Raw genomic sequence first — 22408 nt, forward strand, 5'->3', positions numbered from 1 at the left:
GAAGTTACACTTAATAACTGCACTTCCATATTTGTTTTGATCTGAGCATCAAAACATTTAAAAGTGCAGTCATTATTCATGTTCTGCACACACAAAGAGTGGGGCATGCAGAGGTTTTCAGAATGGCTCAGAACCCCTCAGTCCTACTAATCTCAAATGACACAGAAAATACCCCATCCCTCTCAGAAACTAAATTATAAAATTCTTTTGCTGCAAGCCCTGTGCTCAGTCAGGAGCACAGGCACAGGACCAAAAGGCCCGTGGGTTCAATCCCCAATATCAACCAACTGACCAGTAAGTGCCAGCCACACTGGAATTGCTGCAGTTGCCACTGGGCTGAGCCTGATCTGCTGGGGAGCATGGCAGCTATTTCATGCAGCCAGCTGCTACTGCACAAGGTGCCTGGGTAGGATGCAAAGGACTCAAGGTCTGTGAAAGCCTCTGGAATAGCAAAGCATGGCCAGTGAGTTGGAGCAGGCACACAGCATCAATATCTCATCCAAATGCCTGCCATGGGACTTGCAGCATGCCTGAACTTTGCTTTTGTTTGAAACAACTTGGAGGCAGCACAGCAGGCTCAGCTCTCTGCGGGGACAGAGCCCAAGCATTTTACCTGCAGCCACCTTCCAGCTGAGAAGGAACCTCCACAACTTGAAAGGGAGAACCAGATGGAGGAAGCTGAAAGGATGATGCTCCCAAGGGGAAGAAGACTGAGACAGCACCACCCCACCTCACACAGTTCTACCTGCCCTCTAACCTCAAAGGGGAAGTTTGTGAGGGCATTTTTACAGACATGACTGCATGTACAGTATTGAGATTCACTGCCTCCTATTTCAAGATGAAAGAAAACAAAAGAACATTTAATCTAGAAACAAAATATTCATTCCCAACAGTGTCTTCTGCTCAGGATTAACACATAGCCCAGAGACATGCTGCTATGAATACTAACATATCCTCCCAGCCCTTCACTAAATCCATTCCACTCTGACAGCCCCAGGGAATTTCCCCTGACTTCCAATAATCAGAAGCTATGCATCTTGGCAAGACAGTTTTAATGAGGAAGGCCCCACTCCTGGAATCATCATCATTTCCTGAACACACACAGAAAAACTGAACCAGAAAAGCACATTGGTACCAAGTAAGAAGAGAGCAACTTAGCATCACTAATTTCTGCAAAACTGTCACACTACCTGACAGTTTGCCTTATTATCTTATTTTTCTCCTTGTTTCTTTGCATCTCATTTGTTGCTAAATCTTCAAGGCCTCTGCTGCAAGGGGATGCAAATGAGGACAAGCCCTCCACCCCCAACACTACAGTCTACACCCTGCTCCTGTGGTTACAGCTCTCATCAAACTGGGGCCAAAGGAAAGACTGGAGTCCTCTGTGCACAGGTTCTGTACATTCAGCTCAACTTTGCCTTGAGAACAGAGAAGAAATTTGAATTTTTTTATCAATTAAAGACAAAAAAAAAAATCCAGGGGCTAATCTCAGCTCCATCCCATGGACACAAGTGAGTCTCTCAGGCTTGATTTAAGTAGCAGCTCCCTTCTTGGGCTGTATGAGGCAATACTCAAATGTGAACTGGGACCTTTATTTCTATGTACAGATGAATGAAGTGCCACCAGGATGACTAACAGCATCACATGTACAAGAAAAGGCAACAACACCTTAATCCAAATAAATACCTTGAAAAGCCTCTGACTGGCAACAAAGCAGCAGCCAACGTTAATATAATTGCTAAAACAAAAGCTCTGTAGTGCTTTGTTCACAGTAGAAATGAAGTCATTAAGCAAAAAATTGTGTTACTTCATAGACAACTTGAAGAATGTAGCATTGAATTTATTTTGTGGCCTCAGCAAGAGGTTTCTACTCATCAAGACACAGCAGCTTAGCTGGCAGGGTCACTGACACCTCTACTTAATGCACATAAGACATGGATCTAACCCCATCCTAATGCAGTGCATTTCCTTGAGCTCAAATACCATGATAACCCTTCTCCTTAAATGCAGAGTGGTCTTGATGGCATATACCTGAAGCTGTCAGAGTAAAATGTTTGAAGTAATTTCCCAGTGGAAAGCAACTCTCTCAACACTCTCAGAGAAATCAGCAAATTTTGCTGAAGCCAGAAAATAGTTCTGGCTGAAAAGTGAAAGCCAGTAATTACTAGATGCCAAGTTCATCTAATATTAATGAGGTGGAGAGTCAGGAACAGGGAAATCACCATAATTGCTAAAACAAATAAATTTTACAAACTTATTTGAATTCCTTTATTTTCCAAAGACAAAGAGGAGGAGGAAAATTGGAGAAAATAAAAAGGTAATTCATTCTTTTGTCAAAACAAGCAAACTGAATAAAAATTCTGCTTGGATGTTAAATGAGAAGTTTCATTACATTTTTCTCTCAATGGATAGAGCACACAGCAAGACCAAGAATAACTGGACAAAATGCAGACCCTTCCAAGAGGGAATGTTCCATTCCACTGTGTGGTTTACCCAGACCAAACACTGCAGAAGAGATGCTCCCATTTCCAATAGACACCATCAGCATGGGATTTATTTTCCCAATCAAACGCTGCCCATGTTCCACTCCCAGTTACACCAGAGTCAGTGCACAGTAGCTATACTCATTTCAGGAACACAAACAGATATTGAGATGGTATGACTGCCTTTGACACAAGACATGAATGCAGGAGCAGTTCCCATACACATGGGATCATCACCAACATTCACTGAACATGACACGTGGCCTTTCAAGAGACTATAATGGGAAAAAACTTTTCCCCTTCCTCTAGAAAAGAGATTTTTCTCCAGAAAATCTAAGCCTTCTGCACACAGATCACTGCTCTGAATGTCAAGGATTAGGTCTGACTTGTAAAAGAAATGGCTCCATTTATATGATGCAGAGCTCCAGAAATGTCTGGTTCACTGTCTTGGGACTTATCTACAAAGAGGCAATTTCAACAGAGCACTACCCCTATAATGATTCTACTACATTTACACCTCTAAATTCACTTCATTTCCAAAATAAATACTTTTATTCTGTTATAATGAAGTCTAATACTTAACAAAACAGTCAGTGAAATGGGACACTTGTAGGAAGGCCTACACAGTCTTGACCATAGAAAGAGAACCCGGCACAGGGCTCATGTCCTGGTGGACAGCCTTCTTTTGCCTACCACCAGGCAGCTCTGCCACTTGTGTCTACTTAGAAGAGACAAACAAATGGAAAAAAAGGCACAGCAAATCGTTCACCTCAGACTGGTCACACACCTTGGTTTAACCTGAGCAATCTTCCTCACAGTGCAACCCCAAACATCAGAGGATCTCTGGGTCAGTCACTGCAATCACAGCTCTGGAACAGTTTCAAAGACCACATCCATTTCTCGGGAATTTCCCATGTGTTTTTCCACTACACCTGGCATGAGTCCATAGAAACACCAACAGATTTGGAGAACATCAAGCATGGCCTGATTCCAGACAGATCTAGCAATTCTTGTCACTCTGAAATTTTCCTGGCTACCACAATTCATGGTTTCCATCAAGGTCTTCAGCATCCTGAGAGGTTTCCCCCACACTTTCCAACCTTGGCAGCTCTAATGGAAAAGCATGCCAAACCACTGCAGCTGAAGCTTTTTTCAGCAGGGAGCATCATCACTCAATATTGCTAATAAAACTTCTTCACAAGAATCCCCAGAGAGTAATAACAAACAAGAGAGCAGAAGCCACAATGTCCATTCAGTTTCATAAAGCCAAAGCCTGCAGATATGGGAGCACATTCAGGTTGTAAAATGTGGCAGATCAAAAAGAAAAATATTATCAATCTCTGTCTTTAATCAAATCTCAATGAGGCTTTGGAGTCATTCCATAAAACCTTTGTGGCTTCATCCCCAGGTTGTGCAGGACTTCTCAGTCAGAGTTACATTTTCAGACTGCTGAAGTATGGGATCAAAAGCAGCAGCCCAAAGTCAGAGCAGCGTGACAGCTGCAAGGAGGGGAGCAGGGAGCACAGGGCTCGGGTGCATTGAGTGAGTTATTACTCACTCAATGGGTGCCAAATCCCCATCAGCATATTAATGAGTGAAAAAAGACCCCATCAAAGTCTAGCAGGATTTGCTCAGCTGTTCCATCAGGTTGATAAGTGAGCATTATCCCTTAAGCATTACCACCACAGCCTTCATGCAATCCTAATTCCTCACCACACTTCATTGGAGGGTCAGAACCTCTATTTTTACATTTTGTTTAAAAGCAGTGGCCTGTATAATGAGTATTACCAACAAACAGCAGCCCATAAATTCCTGAGCTCTGTGTGAGCAAGTCCTCATCTCTGATAAAGCTTGGACACACTGTAAAGCAAAAGTGTCATATGCAGAAATAAATTAATACACCACATACAGTGGACAGATGTAACAGCCCTTCAGCTGTAACATTTCAACTGCACGCTAAAGTGACAGCTACACAGCCAAATTTCTTCACTGATAATTAAGTGCCAGTATAATAGAACATGCCATTGTAGGTTTGGACAAAAGGACTCCATAAAACAATGTATTAAAATGGATTAGACTCAACCTAGCACTGAAAGGTGGTCCTAGGACAACTTGATAACCCAAATCCTTTCCAAATGACTGAATTATTTCTTATGTGGTAAGCACAAGGAAAGAAAAAACACTATTTTAAACAGCAGAATAGTTCAACTGATTTAAAGTTATGCACACCATACCATTTGCAAGATCAAAATGTTTATGGGTAAGTGAACAAAAGACAATTCACATTATTTTTAGCAGTTATTCTACACATCACATGCATATCACAAACATGGAACCCGTTGAAAGATCTAATTTTCTGCTAATCATGCAAACCCAGCAAATTTCCATCTTAGTGGGATGTTTCACCCTGATGCATGTGAATAAGTAAAGAAGAATCCCATTTCTAGTCATGGACATTTTCAGAGCTATTGAGCAAAACATCCCAGTACATTGTTCTGAGGAACTCAATAAAAACCTGATGTCCATAGCCCAGCTGTTATAAGCCTCCTCAAAACAGACTGTTGAGATATTTTTACTTTTCTATAATAAAAATTTAAATAGCTCTGCCAAAACCATGAAAATCCACCCCCCTGTTCAATTTTCCCCAGGGTCCCACTCCTGCCAAACTGTACCTGCAGCAAGACAGGGCAGCCAAGAAAGGGAGATCTTGCAGTGGGTTTTTACTTTGTTACCCTCATCCTGCAAATCAACCTGCACCATGAAAGATTTTCCTTTCCATGCACCACAGGACACCTCTGCCCACGGCTGCACAGCAGCAAAATGCCCCTATATGCTCCTACAGCTGTTTCCAAGGTAACAAGCACAGAGCTGTATACAAGGGAAGGAGGGGAATAGCAGCAACATAACCCTGCTATATTGTCATTTTTGAAGCATTTCTGACTTGTCTCTTTCCCCTTCCCCTTCTTGCCACCTGCCTCATGATTCAAGCAAGGGTTAGATAACCCACTTCACATTTTATAATCCCATTACCTCAGTCTTTCATAAGGTTTGGTTTTGATTTTTTTTATTAAGTCATCATATTGGAGTTTTAAAGGTAAGAGTCAAATTTTCTGCTTTTACTCAAGATAAACCATCTGGGAGAGGAAGAGGAATTGTAGCAACAGCCTAAATTTACTCTGAAACTCTGTATTCCCTCCCCCTGAAAGGCGAAAAACACCTCAGGTTAAGCAAAGGGTGCCTGCCCACAACCGTGGCCCATCTTACACAAGTCTTACCCATCTAGCTAACAGCGCTTTTCACCAGTTTGGATAAAAGTATCTCCACTTCTCAGTCTGCAGATACAGTTTATCCTTTCTAGACACACAGTTTCCACATCCACTCAGATGTGCCAAAAACAGAGACTTTCCCACCTGCCCACATACATCCTTGCTACCAAAGCAGAAATTAGCCTTTGCTTCTTCTGCTACTGAAAACCTTGGAGCAGCGAGAACGCAATTCCAATCCTTCAGTCCCCACACAGAGGACAGCAACAGGAGGGGTGGAAACTGGGATGGAAAAGGGTCTGGCTTGGCCAGCTAGTTTTCATCACTGCCTCAAAAGAGGATGAGTTATCATGGAGAAAAATCAGTAGAAGGTCTGGCCACAAAGCTCTGCACACACAGTGAGGAACAGAAAGCCAGACCATATGCTTTAAGCTCTTCTTTCAGACCTGAGATAACCCCACAGTAAGGCAGGGAGGAGCTGAGCTGATGACCCCCATGATTTTGGAGTAATAGGTCTGTTATCAATGCTGGCAGGAGGAAACATTTTCCACCAAGTATTTCTAAGTCATTGACATCAATTCTTTTTTTTCCTTGCATGAAACGCAATAAGCAGTAGAACATCCCATGTACAAGTCTCTTTGTGGTGGGGTAAACCAACACATTATATAATGAAGCATTCTGCATACTGGCCAGAAGTCACTTCCATCTTCCAGGAGACAGAAATTTTAAGGCAAAACATGCGTGAAGAGACTCACTGTGCACGGTATTTGAAATGGCAATCATACTTCAGCACAGTTTGTGTATACCTTGCATTTCCCTATATGACTTACCATGGCTGACCTTTTCTACCAACTGTGATTAATGAAGCTTCCAAATCATCATCTCCGAATGGCTGCAAATTGCAAGAGGTGCTCATCACTTCAATATTCAGTAACCAAAATATACCACTCTTCTAATTACAATTGTGCTACTGCTGAACACCAGGCCATCTCCTTTGGAAGCTTAAGTGCTATGGTCCTTAGAGGAAGTTAATAAATTGATGGGCAGAGTAGACATGCCCAGGGGAAAAAGCTCCCTAGCTTGGGCATCAAAAAAAACCCCGAACTTATCACAACCACATAGCCATAGAGATGCCAACAAGGCAGACATAACTTGCTCTGAATAAAAAAAACAGAGAAGTCAATATTCCTTCCAATACTGGTTGGAAGTTGGTTTGCAAAATCAAAATCTGAACAGTGCAGACATTTCTTGCAGTGTTGTTATAGAATGGTTTGGGTTGGAAGGAACCTTAAAGAACATCTAGTTCCAATCCTCCTATCACAGACAGGGACACGTCATGATGCAAAACCTTCTCTAAGGTACCTGTTAGCACTGCAGTGCTACAAAAAGATTACCAAATACTTCCTCTGCTGCCCCTGCAGAGTTATATGCTATAACACAACCATCAAACTGGTTACCTTGTAGAAAAGGGAAAGAAGTTCCCTCCAAGCTCAGGTAATCTTCCTCTACACAGCGTATCAGCTCAAGCCTGCAAGATTTATCCATCCAGATAAGCCATTCTGTGATTAAATGGCACCTTCCTAAGACTGACTACTCTGTGAACCACCCACGGAAATAAATGCAATGTACTCAAAGGGACGCACACCAGCCACAGACTCACTGCAGTGCTGGGACTGAAATCAGAGGGAAGGGGGATGAGAAGGAAAGGCATTACAGAGCCAGACACAAGAGCCAGTACATATACGTATGAAGTCACAGAGAAAGTAACCCAGCACAGCTGTAGATCAAAGAGATCCCTGCTGTGAGTGTTTAATAAGGCTCCCAAAGCCACCCGATCCAATGGTGCAAAAGCATCCGTGCCAGCTGCAGCAAGGCAGCGTTACAAAGCACTGCACCATAACAGGGCTGAATTCATGCCAACAGGTCTCGGTGTGTTGAGCAGGGGATTGATTAAGTCTTCTGCAGGACAAGATTTTTAACAGCTCTGTCTCAGGTGGATGGAGGCTCCAAGGGGAAGCCGTGGTCCTAGAACCGCAGAAATAGATGGTGCTCTCCCAAAGCAGTGGGAGCCAGGAATCAGCACCAGAAAGGCACAGCAGCTTAATGACTCTGTCCTAACACCTTGCAGGGGATCTAACAGCACAATTTCTCTCTATGCTTATTAACCAGCAGGCTCAGAGAATTCCACGATTCTTGCATTACTCACACGAAATGCTGCCACAGTGCCACTTCATATATTTGTTAAGTCTATTTACAGATTAGAACAGTCTAGAGAGGTAGTCTGGGAAGGGGTCCAAAGGAAAAGCCTGCCATTAGCTACTTTGCACAAAAGCAGCAGTCTTATAAAGCACACATTCCTGCTTGTTTCCACCTATCCCGGATCAGCTCCTGCACCTGAGTCCCATGAGAGCACAGGAGAAACGTATTTGATTTCAGAGACATAAACTTTCCCCACCACTCTCATCCCTGTTCTTCTACAAAGGCAGGAGCCGGAGTGCAGCATTTAAACCTCCCTTACGCTGTGCCACCTTGTGGATGTCTTCTCACTACTTTTATGAGCCGCAGGTCCAGCATTTATTTAACATCACACTCTTGAGCATGTAAACAAAAAAATTCACAGTCACTGTGAGCAACAGTAAGCGGCACAATAGGAATCAGATTACCGTGATACGTCCACTGTGCAATTTACAAACCCTTTATTCCCCAGGTGGACCTGGCGCTGGGGAAAATTACCAGCTGAAAACAGCATCACCAGGCGCTTTAGAAAGTTGGGGCTCAGGTTCTACAAGCCCCTCTAAATAGCCAAAAAGGACCGCGCAGCCACCTGGCACTCAGGTTTGCCCCCACCGCTCGAACAAGAAAAATAAACAAAAGCAGGAACCAAGCAAGCCCGGGGATGGAAGGGAAGATTGGCTGCGGCAAAGTTTATCGGCACGAAGAGCATCCCCCCTCCAGTCCTTTCATCCGCGGAGCTCCATACCAGCAGAAGATCAGAGGGACACCCATCACCACCACCACCCCCCCAAAGAGCAACGGGAAAGGGGAGGCGGAGGGTAATTCCGAGCACCTCCAGCTCCCCTTTCCCCCCGCCGCGCTCACCATCCTCTTGCATCCGCTGCAGGCACAGGGCGAGGCTCTTCCTCCAGCCCGGCATCGCGGCAGCGCTGCCGCCCCCCGGGGCAGCGGCGTGCCTGGAGGGGCCCGGGGGGCCCGGCGGGAGCGGCGGGCGCTGCCGAGCGCGGCCGGGCTCCCCGGCGCTTTATGGCCGGGCGGTGCATGCGGCGGCGGGGCCGGGGCCGGGCGGGGAGCGCTGCCCGCCCCCGCCTGCGCGCAGCCCCGGCCGCCCGCCGCGCAGGTGCGCTCCCCCCGCCGCCGAGGGCGGGCAGCGGCGGGCTCGGGAAGCGGCGTGCAGAAATTGTGTCAATATGTAAGTGTTGTATTTTTTTTTTTTTTCCCCCCGTGGGGGGGTCTGCGTAGACAGGATGGGCCCCGCCTACAAACAGGCGCCGGGATCCGACCCACACCGGCGCCCTGCGGGTCCCGAATCTCCGGCTGACGTTGGACAGATACATGCCCATGGAAGATATGGAGAGCACGCTGTTCCCATTCTACATTCTCGTTACGGCTGTAGCCTGGCGCCTCTTCCCTTCCCCGAGCGGCAGCTGCCTGGCAGCCCCGCACAGGTGCGCGCATTGACGCGTGTGTTTATCCTGAAGTTGGGTTCTCTGGTAAATAAAGTTGCACAGCAGCCAGGCTGATCTATTTTGTTTGTTTCGCTACCACCTTCAAGCAGCTGAAGTGTATGGGGAAAACTTACAAGCGTCTTTTCAATTACTTAATAGTCTGGAGGTTTCAGCACTTTTACATGGACACAAAGGAGATGCTTATTGCATATGCTAGGGCATTCCTGGTTTTAATTTCCTGGGGGCAACATATCTCTGCAATCACTAGCAGCTTTCTTTGTTCTTCATGAGGCCTTTTATTAGCTATCTGGTCGGTCTCATTCTGCATCTCTGCCTCCCTTTGTGAGAGTTATTATATTATGTGAGACATCTGCTATAATCTAAAATATTAGAGACCAAGCTCTCCTTGGGATAGTATGAGCTAATTCCAGTTTCAGAGGCTGATGTCTCACACCACTCAGACAGAACAGGGCAGCTATAATAGCAAGAGAATGCATCCATATGGGCCTTGGCTTTTCAGTTCAGCCTTTCTGTCCCTACCTGCATGAAAAGCAGCTGTTGTAGGACAGCCTAGCTCCCTGCCAAGGGGCAGCAGCTTCACCCTCTGTGTTCTGCTCACATCTGAGAAGCATTTGCCATTTAGGGAGCTGCCAGCCAAGTGTGGCACTGCGTATGCCAAGCTGGGCAGCAGGAGTCTGGAAACCTTTTCAGTGCCTGGTGGAAATGGAAGAGGCTCAACACAAAGGTACTTGGGAATCTTCTTGAAACAACCTCCTAAAGGTCTGAGCACACCAAGGGAGAAAATTAGTTTCTGCAGGAAGGGGAAAAGCAGAAATCTGTGACTTTAGGGCAGTCTGCGGGATGAGAACCCTAACTGAGGTACGTGAGTTGAAGGCCCACAGTTAAATTAGCTTTTCCTGCTGCCCCCCAAGCTCTTGAAGAGCAATGTGGGAGCTGGGCTGCAGAGGGTCTTCTGAAGTTACTATTGTAGCATGATTTTGCAGTGAGTTAAACTGGAATAGCCATAAACTCATGAGAACAGACAGCCCTCTTCATTTGAGCATAAGAGTTTGCAACACTGCAGAGGCAGACAGCAGCATGCAATGCCCTAGGACTGCACGAGAGGTTCCTACCACAGCAGAGAGCAGCACTGTACAGGCTGATTCCCTTCCATATTTCTAACCAGAGTTACCCATCAGTTTAAAGGACAGTGATGGGAGTGATGGCACCTGAAGGCTTATTCCAGCCAGCTGGAGCAATCACGTCTAAGAGATTTCCTGAGGACTGTTGGCAGCAGGAGCACAGATATAGCTCAGACCTGCTATACCCCACTAGCAGCACAGAAAAATTCACAGACATAAAAATATATTTTTGCCCACATTTACCTTCAAACTAGAAACATAAGAAGGGATTGATTCCCCACCCAGCTAAACTTCTTAAAGAGCTCCTTTCCTCATGCTAAATACAGCACATTTGCACAGCTTGTTCCCTGGAGGAAAACAAATCACCACCCCTTCCCTGCAATGTCTTTGTACTTTTGGGACTCACAACAAATCACAACTCCACAACTGGATTGGATCAGGGCACATCATGCTAATTTATATAAAGTTTGTAATATGCCCCAAATATTCTGATAGCAGAACTCAGAAGCTTTTTTGAGAAGGACTAATCTGAAGCCAGGAAAATTCCTGGGGAAAGGAAATGCTGCTTCTTCAATAGTTAAAATGCAGCACATAGAGACAAGTGCTGTTAAGTTATATGACTAACTCAACCACCCACACAGGCAAATCACCTGCATTTCTGTGCCTTGATTTCCTTAGCTGTATTTTATAATTGCATGATGACAACCAGATTCTGGGCATTAGAAAATTATTTCCAGCAAAGTGATTGTTATTGATCTAATCTTGTTCTCAGGAAACGTAATGAGACTCTGAAGCAAACATGATAAAGGAAGGGGCTCTTAAAAGTAAGGTTAAGTTGACACTTTTTGTACCTAAAAGCTCATCTGGTTTTGCCATTTACACTAGTTGTTCTCACAAAAGACTCTTTCCCTGAAGTGTCTTTAGACTGTCATGGATAGAGCAGAACTGCTTTTTAATGGACACTACTACCACAGAAATAATTAAATGTGAAAATAGCAAGTGTATTACTAGATGAAAAAGCAGCTCAGAGGTCTTAAGAATCAAATTTGACATATCCATTATTGTAGAAAGAGCCAAAGCTAGCGTGGTGAGTTTTTCTTCAGCACTAACTTCAGTACTCACATGGGAAACTGGTTTAGAGAAAATGAAACATAACTAGAAGTACAGTATGGAATTCAAAAGCAGAATCAATGTAAGACAGATCCATGGTACTTCTTTGCAGGGAAGTCATGGAGAGATATTTCAAGCAGCAGAAAGCCCATATAAAACTTCAGAAGTGACCAGCCATGTCACTGAGCAATGTCTAACCTCTCTGTATAACTGAAATGTTATATAGACAAAATGTTATCCAGACACAGGATTTTAGGCACCGCTGTGACATGGATACTGCACAACTTTAGAAGTCACTGCTGTCCTCCCCCATCCTGCAGAAATGGCTGTCAAACCAAATTTGTGAGGCAGAGATTCCTCTTTGGCCACATGCCCCAGGACAGGATGACCTGGTTTGATCAACTGAGGACTTTTCTGTGCCCTGCTCATTGGCTGTTTCAGCAGCTGGTGGTCCTTGTCCCACTGAGGAACACAGAGTACAGCAAGACTGAAGTCACAGCTGCTCCTAAGCTGGGCAAAAGCAAAGGTCTCTGCCCTGCAGTGTGTGCAGCCTAAAGAGGCAGCATGGCTCAGTACAAAACCCAAATTTTCCTTGCATGAATATTGGGGTATCTCTCTAGGGCTGGAGGAACAATGGGAGGTCTTGAATTAGAGGTTTGCTCTTAATGGGTTGCAGAGAGCGTGGTCCCTATGGTCCTGGCTAGCTTCAAACTCTACCCCTCCCTCCCAGCAGTTTTCAGTGGCACACAGGAGGGGACAGTTGGCTCCACTGTGCTTTAAATACCACTATAGCTGTAAGAAAAAAATATTAAAACACCAAGTTTTCCAATCTCAGAAGCTGGCAACTGAACAATGGTTGAGGCCTGTCACAGGCCTTCAAACCAGAATTTGCAAATGGGATGGATCTCACCTCTCCTGCACACTGCATGCACATGGTGGATGATAGACAGTGATGCCACTTGTGTGGCAAGAGGAGGCTCCCATGTAAAAGTCCCATTTTCCTGCAGGGGTTAAGGCAGAATGTCCATGATTTTTAGCTTCTATTTTGTCCTTAAACGTTTTGCCTCCAGACAGCTCCAGCTCAAACCCTCTTGTCATGTGTTCCCTCACTCTGAGGGTCACTCATTTCATCATCTCACAACAAGAGTAAGCAGGCTCTCTGCAACAAAGAAAGTCAGTGAAATGAGTCAATCTTCACTTTCAGCCCCCAGCCAAGTGACTTAAGAGCTCCTCTCTTGCCATGTCTGAATCCATAAGGATCTGTCACTTGGGACACCCTTAGGAGTGGTGTTCTGTCCACCCACCATTCCCAGCAGCTTAAGTGGATGTACCACTAGTGAGATGGCACCACTAGAGAGGTGGCATTACTTCAACAGTGATCTGGAGGCACCATGGAACCCTCTGGAGAAGCAGAGAGGACTGTGGGCTCCCTCCCCTCCACACTGGCCTGGTGCTACTGCCAAGCAGCATTCAATAGTTAAGATCAAGCTAGAAATTACTTTGACCTATGTAATCCTACACAAAGGAAATCTATTTAGGTGTCTAGAATAAACTTTTCCTTTCTCACTCCCACTCCTAGACTTAATTAAATAAAAGATAAATTTTCTTTCTCTGCCAAGGCTGGGCTACTTTGCTGAGTATTGAAGCAGTGCACCATGTATCCTTAGAGTTGTACATGGAGAAGGCAGAGACTATAGGAAATGTATTTCCATTCTACCATGATATGTAAATAGCACACGGCTGCATTAATGCAGAACCAGTCTCTACTTTCACCTCTCAGGCACATGGAAGGGTAGTGGGGATATAGAGCATCAATCTCTGTCACAACACAGCGTCACAGTGGGTTTGTCTCACTGGCTGCTACACTTGCTTTTATACCCATACACAGCAGTGAGATCATGGAATTTAATAATGATCCTGTCATGACAGAAGGTTAAAGGCAATTTTAAAATGGATTGTCTTCACTTTGCTACCACCAGAGGTTGATTAATAGCAACTTTACTTACTAATCCAACTTGGTTCTGTTTTTGCCTTAAATTCAGGCAGTGCAAACAGTTTACTTGTTTTGTTGCCTACCTCTCGTCAGGCACTTCATACTATGGATTTCTCTCTTTCAAACTGCTTTCAGAACACCCTCCTTTCCTTTATCATTTAGTTTTTCCCCTGCACACATCACCATGTTTTGCCCTAGACACACACACAGCATCACTAATAAAATGTCACCATTTGCACCATGTCCAAGTGTTTGTCTTCATAAAGCCACATAACCCTCTCAAGCAAGAACTGTGCTTACCACCATGTACCCACAGCAAAAATCTCCAAACCATCCCACTGCTACAGAGGTTTTCATTCCAGGCATCCACTTAGCAGCAAGATTTGCCTCTGGCTATGTAAGGTTCATCTCTGCTCCTCATTGCAGAGGTGCCCCAGGGAAATTTTACAGATCACTTAAGTGAAAGAGCTATCAGGTATAGGATAGGTGGCTCTGCACCACCCAGAATGCCATGTACCAGACAGCCTGGGAAGGTTTCCCATTAGGGCATGCTCTACATTTTGCTTTGTTTTCCTGATTGACAAATTGTTCTTTGTGTGAAAGGATCTTTAAGCTGTTCCTGCACTCCCAAACTGCATTTTTCTTGGTTACCAGCTGTGCAAGTAAAAAAAGTTGATCACCAGGGATTTGTCATTTCTTCCAGGAATAGCTCAGTGTCTTTTAACAACCATGAAAGAAATACACAATGGAACTACTTCTGTGCCTTCTATTAACATGATTACAGTATCTGCCATGTCAGAACTCCATTCAGAACTATAGTGGAAGGGAAGTCAAATCAAATCCCAGAAAGTCAGACTCGGAGTAGCAGCTGGCAGGTTTGACTCCCAAAAGTTTGGCCCTGCTGAACCAACAGTATCCAGAATCTTATGAATCAGAAGCTGTGAAAAATTAATTTATGAGGTGAGTTACTGTTGTGCATCACTGGCAGATGACTCAGGACATGAAGACAGGCTTGGACCCAGCCTTCACTCACAGTCTCAGGCTCCCTCCTTAACCAGAGCTGGCATTAAGCACTCCTCTATTCCACCAAAACCCACTGCACTTGACAGTAAGCAGAGAAACACTATCCAACCATCTCTCAGTAAAACACACGACTGTTTGAATCTCATAAAAACCAACTTCAAAATTGCCATTAGAAAAAATTAAGTGGTTTTCTTTTTTCTGGTTGATGAACAGAAGCAGTTCAAGCAAAGAGCAGGGTGCAGAAAGCAACACTACATCTCTGTCAACATATGTTAAAAGTCATTACCATGACTGTCTTGCCTCCTCGTCCCTCTCATTGTGACCCAGCTCCAGCTGTCAGTAGCACATTAATGACTGCAGTCTATTTCAGATCAGAGAAGGAGGCAAGACAGTTGCAAATCATTGATATTGGCTGTTGGTCTTAATGGAAACACTTTGTAATTTTGCACGTACATTCAAAAGGGATAAAAAAGTACAATTGCCTCTTCAGAGTTCTGATGTGTCCCAAATCAGCTGGCAAGGAAACGAGCACTGTGGGCAAGAGCTAAAAAATGTAAAGCTCCCTTCACTTCTTTACAGAGTGGGCTCCCTCCTTCAGTGCTTCATAAAATACTGGAATTCACATTTTGTATGGCTCCTTGGTATAGCTGAGGGGTTGCTTGGCGCTCATCAAGGCCTTAATAAAGAAATCATTGGACTTTTGCCTGATGTAGTTATTCATTTTGAAGCATTATTCTAGTTCTCATTCCACTTGTCTATATTTGACTAATAGCAGCAGTGCCACACACACTTTCAAGCTCTCGCTGTGCACAGAGACTCAATATTTCTTTTCTCAATTATTGCTAAAATAACATCCACAATCACTCTAAGCTTTCGTGATTCATATAGCAACACTTTGGTGGCTTCTATTTTAAGTAACATTTGTATGGGAAGGCCTGTATAGGGAGTAGCCTTTGTATTAGGGGCTGACAGCCCATTCAACAACTGGACAGGGATCACTCAAGCAAAAGGAACATGGATTTCCTTAGGATGTGTGTTTTGGTGTCTCTGGAAAGCTAACAACCCCTCTGGATAACTCCTTCCCTATTTAATCTTCAATCTCAGCCCTTGCAAAGCCATTGTCAGCTGGGAAATTGAAAGGTTGGCTGCTATTTCAGTCTCTTAACATAAAAGCACTTGTCCAACCTTTATTGCAGAGAGCTGGCCAAAGCAGAACCCCAAACTCGAGTCCCACTGACTCTCACCAAACAGACTGGCAGCTGGAAATCTGGGGCCAGCTCTTCTCGCAGTTCTGGGTTCTCCCCTTGTCTTATTTCTCACCTAACTTTACATGTATGACACCGGAGGAGTGGGGAGAAGAAACCAATTTACCCCCCAGTGCTGGCGAGATGACAGGGAGGTGCAGGGGCGACATTCATGCGAGGTCACCTCTGCCAAGCGCTCACGGTCCCGCCGAGACGGGAATTACACGGCTGCAATGACAGTCTCGCAGTGCCATCTACCGCCCTGAGGTCCCTCTGCCAGCGCCAGTGACACCGGGACACTGCTGCAGAGAGAGCCATCCACCTCTATTCCTTTCTTCCTTAGACGCTGCTCTCTCTTTTCCTGGGAAAATTACCTTAAACAGCCTTTTGAGCCTCTCCTCAAACAAGCCTCTCCTCAGCTAATTTGTCCAGAAAGACAACTTATGTCTTTCACTTCATGTTTTTGGAATAAATGACAGGATGATGGATAGTGAAAGAACACTTTATTGCAGATAAATCTCACTGTAGAAAATAAAGAGAAATCCAAACTAGAGTGGACCAAGGCTTTGAGCTACAGTGGAGGAAAAAAAATTCCCTTAATTCCAAAACACCTAACAGCAGCTTTTCACTACCAGAGTATCTGAGAAGGATTATATATACAAGATAGTTTTGTTCTCTTAATAAATTAATCATAGCTGCCACTTAGCCATCTATGCAGGCAGATGGAAGATGACTGCTGGGTGATCAATGCCCATATGGTAGAGAAACCCCATCCCCAATTATGCTGATTTAAATCTCTTTGGTGCCTCAAGACAAAAATGACCCCATGCCAGAGATGTGTCCTGCCTAAGTACACAGATCTGATTTTTTCCAATGCATCAGTAAATCATAAGTACAGAAATAATTTGTTCTATTATGCCAGCCCATTTTCTGCTCAGTGTCAAGAACAAGACCCTCCATAAAGAGTAAGTGTGCAGAAGTGATGTCTTCATGTTTGCATCTCAAAGTGCAATTCAAAGATCATTCATAACCACAGAAAAAAGATTTATATATACATTTTTTAAATTATTATCTATTTATTTATTATTAAAATAGTCACGTCCTTTACTTTTTTTCTGCATTTCTAGCCTGGGAAGACAAATGAAAGACCTCAGGTTAGAGATTTCTGTGGGTCTAAGGGAAAAAACATGCTGCTTTGTACTGAACAGAAATCCCACCCAGTTCAGATTGTAATGGCACTGTTCAATATACGTTAAAAAAGCATCAACTGCAATTCAACATTATTGTACAAAGACTAGTAATATAAATTATTCCCCTCCTCCAAAGTAGCCTAGTAATGTGCTATAGAACCCAGATTTCTGCCAACATGTCAGAAAACCTGAATCTGCTGCCATGAGCCCACTGGTTTAAAATAATTCAGCTCAAACAGCAGGATATAAACAGAAGCATTTTACAAGAAGTGATATAAATACGACTTACATCATCATTGTGACACTAAATCAACATAAATAACAGGGTTTAAACTCACAGCTAGAAAGTAGCCTCTCTGGAAAGTTACAGCTATAACAAGCATGTGTCTCTTTACCTGACACAATCAACAGCCCAGTGTTTTCTTTAATAGAAAAACAGATCATAAAGTAGGCACATGAGGTTTAGAGTTCCCAAAAGTTATGCTCTGGTAGATGCTTTTGATAGACATAAAAGCTCTGTTAGGCCAGGTTCAGATTAAAGTCAGAGCTGCCAGCAAAGCAGGTATGCATTCACTAGCAGCATCTAGACCAGCACTTTGGAAGGGGAGCAGATTTCAAGCTGAAAATGTGCTTTCTTATGGGAAAGCTGCACTGTGGATTTGATTCTTTTAAATAAAAAGTGATATGCTTTGGGATGGATCCTGCAGCTTTAACAATATCTATGAGCAGAAAAAGAAGCACTGAACTCGACCCCTTCCCATGGGCATCCCCTCAGTTATAATCTCCCCTTTGCTGTCATGCTCCCCTCTTGCCTTACCTCTGCCCTGCATTCTCCGCAGACAAAAAACAAGGCACTTCCTCCAGCCTGGCATCGCAGACCTAGAGACAAAGAAACACGAGTCTGTAGTGTCTCAAAGGAGTTTGCAGATGTGCAGCTGGAATACAAAACCCAGCTTCTTTGTAGGGCTACACCTTGACAAAGAGGCAAGTCCATCCGTGCTTGCAAGGACAGGAAAGCTGCTGCCTGCAAAAGCCTGACTGTGAACCATGCAGGCTGCATTTTGCTGCAGGCATGGAGCAGCTTCGCATGTCCACAGCAGAAGAAGCAGATGGTGAAAGAAGGGTGGACAGATGAATGGGTAAATCACAAGGAGCTGAGCAATTCCTTAAAGGGCATGTTTGTCTTTTATGCCAACCAGACAGAAACCACAAACACATGTAGTCAAATAAATTAGAATTCCTGTTCAGGGGATGAAAATAGCCACACACCAATGAAATTGATAAGACAATTTCCTTTGGAAGTTTCCTTTTTACATCTTCAGTGTAGAAAATATATCTACTGGTATCTCTTAGTACAGGAAAACAGCAAAAAAACTATTCTTTTGAACTCATGCTCAATTTTTTTTCTTATGTTCATCAGACTTAAGAACATGCACACATTCCCCAAAGGAGGAATGGTGACTATTCCCATTTGCAGTAAAGCTTGCTAAAATGCATACTAAAAAAATCATGGCTATCAATAACAGTTTTCTAAGCTAATTCTGGTTGCAGTAACTATGTCACTCCTACAGATTCTCTTGCAAGATGACATTAAGCCTATTTCTGATTGAAGCTGTTGGATGCTCTTAGGAAATCCCTACTTTCAAGCTGTATTTGAGAGGAATTACAATTTCTATACAACTAGCACATAACAGCCTTCCTTCTCTCATAACATAGATGAAGACAGAAGAGAGGACAACACTGTAGACGTAAGACATGATTTAAAGTGCATTATAAAACTGAACATAAAATACAGGTTCCCACAGAACAGGACAAGGCTCCTTTAGATCACCATTCAATTCAGCTTTAAGTCATCATCGGATTTCTTTTTCCTTTTTTTTTTTTTTGGACCAATTTTTAGTTTGCGAGCAAAACTAAGATAGCACAAAAGCAATCTGGCATTGCAGCTTGTGACCCAACAGGCAAAAAACCAAAGCCACATACATGCCAGTAAAACACTTACTATGTACCTCTTCTGGTTTTGACTTTCTGCCTAGGATCATGCAAAAGAACTCAAGCATTTATCAAACCTTTGGGATTTTTTCTCCTAGTCTGCACACCTGCCAATTACCTACCCAAATGATTCTAACTGTTAGTCTTCCTGAAAAAAAATAATCCACAGTGTCCATCTAGACTTTCTACCAAAGGGAAAATTTCTTTTTTTGCTTGTTTCTTTTTTTTGCTTGTTTGTTTTGCTGCAGCAGTTGACATTTATGAAAATACAATACAAGAATTTAGAAGTCTAGACTATGCTTCAGGTCCCCTTAGGAAAATCTAGAGAAGCAAGTAAAACAGATACGCTGGGACTTGATTTTGGGAAGAGATGTAATTTTTTCTAGGAAGGAAAGAAACACTTTTGGACCTCTGGTGCTGCAAGGATTAGTTTGTAAATCGTTTTGCTTGATCCACAATCACTTTTGGCCTCACACACACTAAGACACACAAATTCCACAAATACTCCTGCTGACCAAGATCATGCAAACTATGGAAAGCAAAGAAAAACTTGCTCTATTTTAAAAAAATATTTTTGTTGACATAACACAAATTCTTTCATACAATAACTTCTGAGATTAAAATTCAGAGACTGTAAAAAAAATATAAAAGAAAGCCAGAAGGAATTTCTGCATCCCTCAGAAAAACATGGATGAGTTGCCTTATGTTGAGTGGCTCTGAAAGTGTATGAGGACTGAATGCCCTAGCACTAGGGCTTATCTCACAAAATGTCCAGCTGTTATTTACAGTTTTATTTCATCTTAAAGCCAAGAAATAGAAAAATAAGATAGAATATCAAGGCCTTAGGGTAGGATGAAACCTTAGTGTCTGAGATAAGAGAATCAGTCTCGGAAGAACAAAACCTCCAAACGTCATTTGGTCTGGAACTCCTACAAGTTTTGGTTGGGGGTGTGTAGGAGAGATCCACACCAAAGCTTGAAACTGATTCATTTCAAGTTTGTACAGCCTCTCTCACCAATTTCCTGAGACAGTGAAACACCACTGTTTTATAAAAAATCCCCTTAGAACAGTCCACTGCGATCCCAAATCTTCCTCAAAAATAATAAATAAGTTTTTTGTGTTGATGCAGCTTTGTGGAAACAAACACAATTAGATCTCATTCTAAAATGAGCAGCATACTAATTGGAAGTGATGAATCAATTATTCCCCAGGAATTCAGGGCTATCAGCAGTCTGAGATCAGACATGGTAGTTTATATCAGTTATTCCTGATAAAAATAAGCACAGGAAAGCCACACTGAGCTTCTACTGTCCACTGAAACAGATTCCTCCCCTTCCCCACCTCATTTCTTTATGTTAAGTTGGTTTTGCTTCACAATTTGAAGTGTTCTTATTCCTCCCTCACTGGAATTTTATTAATTCCTGTGAGCTGGATTAAAAACATGCACAGAATAGCCCTTCACAGGTTAGAGTCGACAGAGCCTTTCTGGGGGAACCACATGTGTGAAAGCTTGTCAGTTCCTAGGCTGTAAATCCGAGACCACTGAAGTGACACACGGTGCTCCCAGAGCCATCTGTCTGTGTGTGCTCTCGGTGCTGAATCCCCCAGCAGCAGAGCAACGCCCCAGCTGGGCAGGAGCAGGGCTCCCTCTGTCCTGGAGCCTGGCAGCAGAGCAATCCCACAGCTCCAGCAGGAACAGGGCTCCCTCTGTCCTGGAGCCTGGCAGCAGAGCAATCCCATGGCTCCAGCAGGGCAGGGCTCCCCTCTGTCCTGGAGCCTGGCAGCAGAGCAATCCCACAGCTCCAGCAGCGCTCCCTCTGTCCTGCTCCGTGGTTTTCCCTCCCTGCTGATGCTCCAGGAGAGAGAACCTGAGCTGAGGGTTATCTCATCACACACGTCCCTCGGTTCTGTGCAGCACCACTGACACTGCCTCATTCCCAATCCAGGCATGCCTGGCCAGACCTCTGCTACCTACAGGACAATCCACAGCTCCTTTCAAGAACAACTCTGCAATCCTCACAGCAGCACGAGCTAGCTTGGAATTTCTAGGATTAATTCCTTTTTCCATATCCTGTTGTGCAACTCAGTAGCACAGATTTTCCTTAAAGACTTGGTGATGAATCTCACCCTCGACCTGAAAGGAACATTTTAAAAACCTGGGCTGTTTTTCCTTCTCAGTGTTGTCACTAGATGAGGTTTGAACAGGCAACAATAAATGATTTGTTGAAGTGTGATTTAATTAGAACAGCACAGATGTTTTCATTCATTTGTCCTATTTTCCAGTAATGTGCATTTCTCCTCTTCCATTGCAAATTAAAATACTTTATGGCTCTAATATGACCTGCACTTCCCTGTACCTGATGTCTCTCACCAATTCCCCTTTTAAACAGCCAAAAGCAAGACAGCTTCACTGTCAGAAATTGCTTCATAAGGGCCAGAAATTGTTCTTTCTCAACTGCACACTTCACACTCCCTGGAATACGGGTGCAGCTTTCTTGGCAACTGATTATCCTGTCAGGTTTGCAATTCTGTGTCCATAACCTATAAACACAGGCCTGACCCAGCTTGCCAAACACAAAAGCAATACATTTCCAAACTCAGAACTTATCTGGTGCTTCTATCAGCTGTCACACTGCCAAGCAGCAACATCAGAGCACCTTGTATATTTTCCACTTTATTAAAGACAAGTGAGAGGCAGCTTCTTCTTGCAACCACAGATAAGTATGATCTTCATTATTTCAATTAAAATCTATCAGACAGTCCTTTTTATTCATGGGGATGAAAAAATTTATAAAGAGTTAGCCAGTATAATTAAAACTCTGAATCTCACTCCCCAAGAGCACCTGTGCTGCTCTCTGAGGCTGCAGAGCTGGATCCATCACGTGTAGGTGGGTTTGTATTTGGCTGTGATGTTCAGGTCTCATCTGTGTGGCACTCACCAGCTGAGGTAGGAAAGAAAGATTCAGGTTGGGTTGGTTGGGTTGGGTTTTTTCCTGGTTGTTTGGGGTTTTTTGGTGTGGTTTTTTTTGGGGGTTTTTTTCTCTTGATGATACCAAACTCCTCAAGTTATGAGGCTCTTAAGGTTTTGATAGGGGGTTGAGTCAAACTTTGATTTTTTTTTTTTAAGGTGTTAATCAGTAGCTATGGCTGGATAGTTATGATTAGGCAATTGCATTGTGAGCATCATACGTTTGGCTAATCTGTTTTAAGAAAAAAGAGAAGACAATTCCCAAATGAATGGGCTGCCTGGGTGAGAAGCACCAAGAGTGAAGTCAGGACTGAGCA

General features: G+C 43.7%; 1 protein-coding gene across 2 annotated transcripts in view; it reads right to left on the bottom strand.

Annotated features, from left to right (window-relative positions):
• Positions 1-17976, bottom strand: part of GRIP2 (glutamate receptor interacting protein 2) — a 262009-nt gene extending 244033 nt beyond the window's left edge. Inside the window, exon 1 of one of the 2 annotated variants that reach the window (XM_064432760.1) lies at positions 17949-17976. In XM_064432760.1, coding sequence (XP_064288830.1) covers positions 17949-17961 — 13 coding nt within the window. In that variant the 5' untranslated portion in view covers positions 17962-17976. Of the gene's footprint in view, positions 1-8845; positions 9068-17948 lie in introns of those variants that run through there. The other variant, XM_064432759.1, reaches the window with a different exon arrangement.
• Between the last annotated feature and the right edge of the window lie 4432 nt (positions 17977-22408).

The sequence above is a fragment of the Passer domesticus genome, chromosome 9 (assembly GCF_036417665.1).
Source record: "Passer domesticus isolate bPasDom1 chromosome 9, bPasDom1.hap1, whole genome shotgun sequence".
Taxonomy (NCBI): domain Eukaryota; kingdom Metazoa; phylum Chordata; class Aves; order Passeriformes; family Passeridae; genus Passer; species Passer domesticus.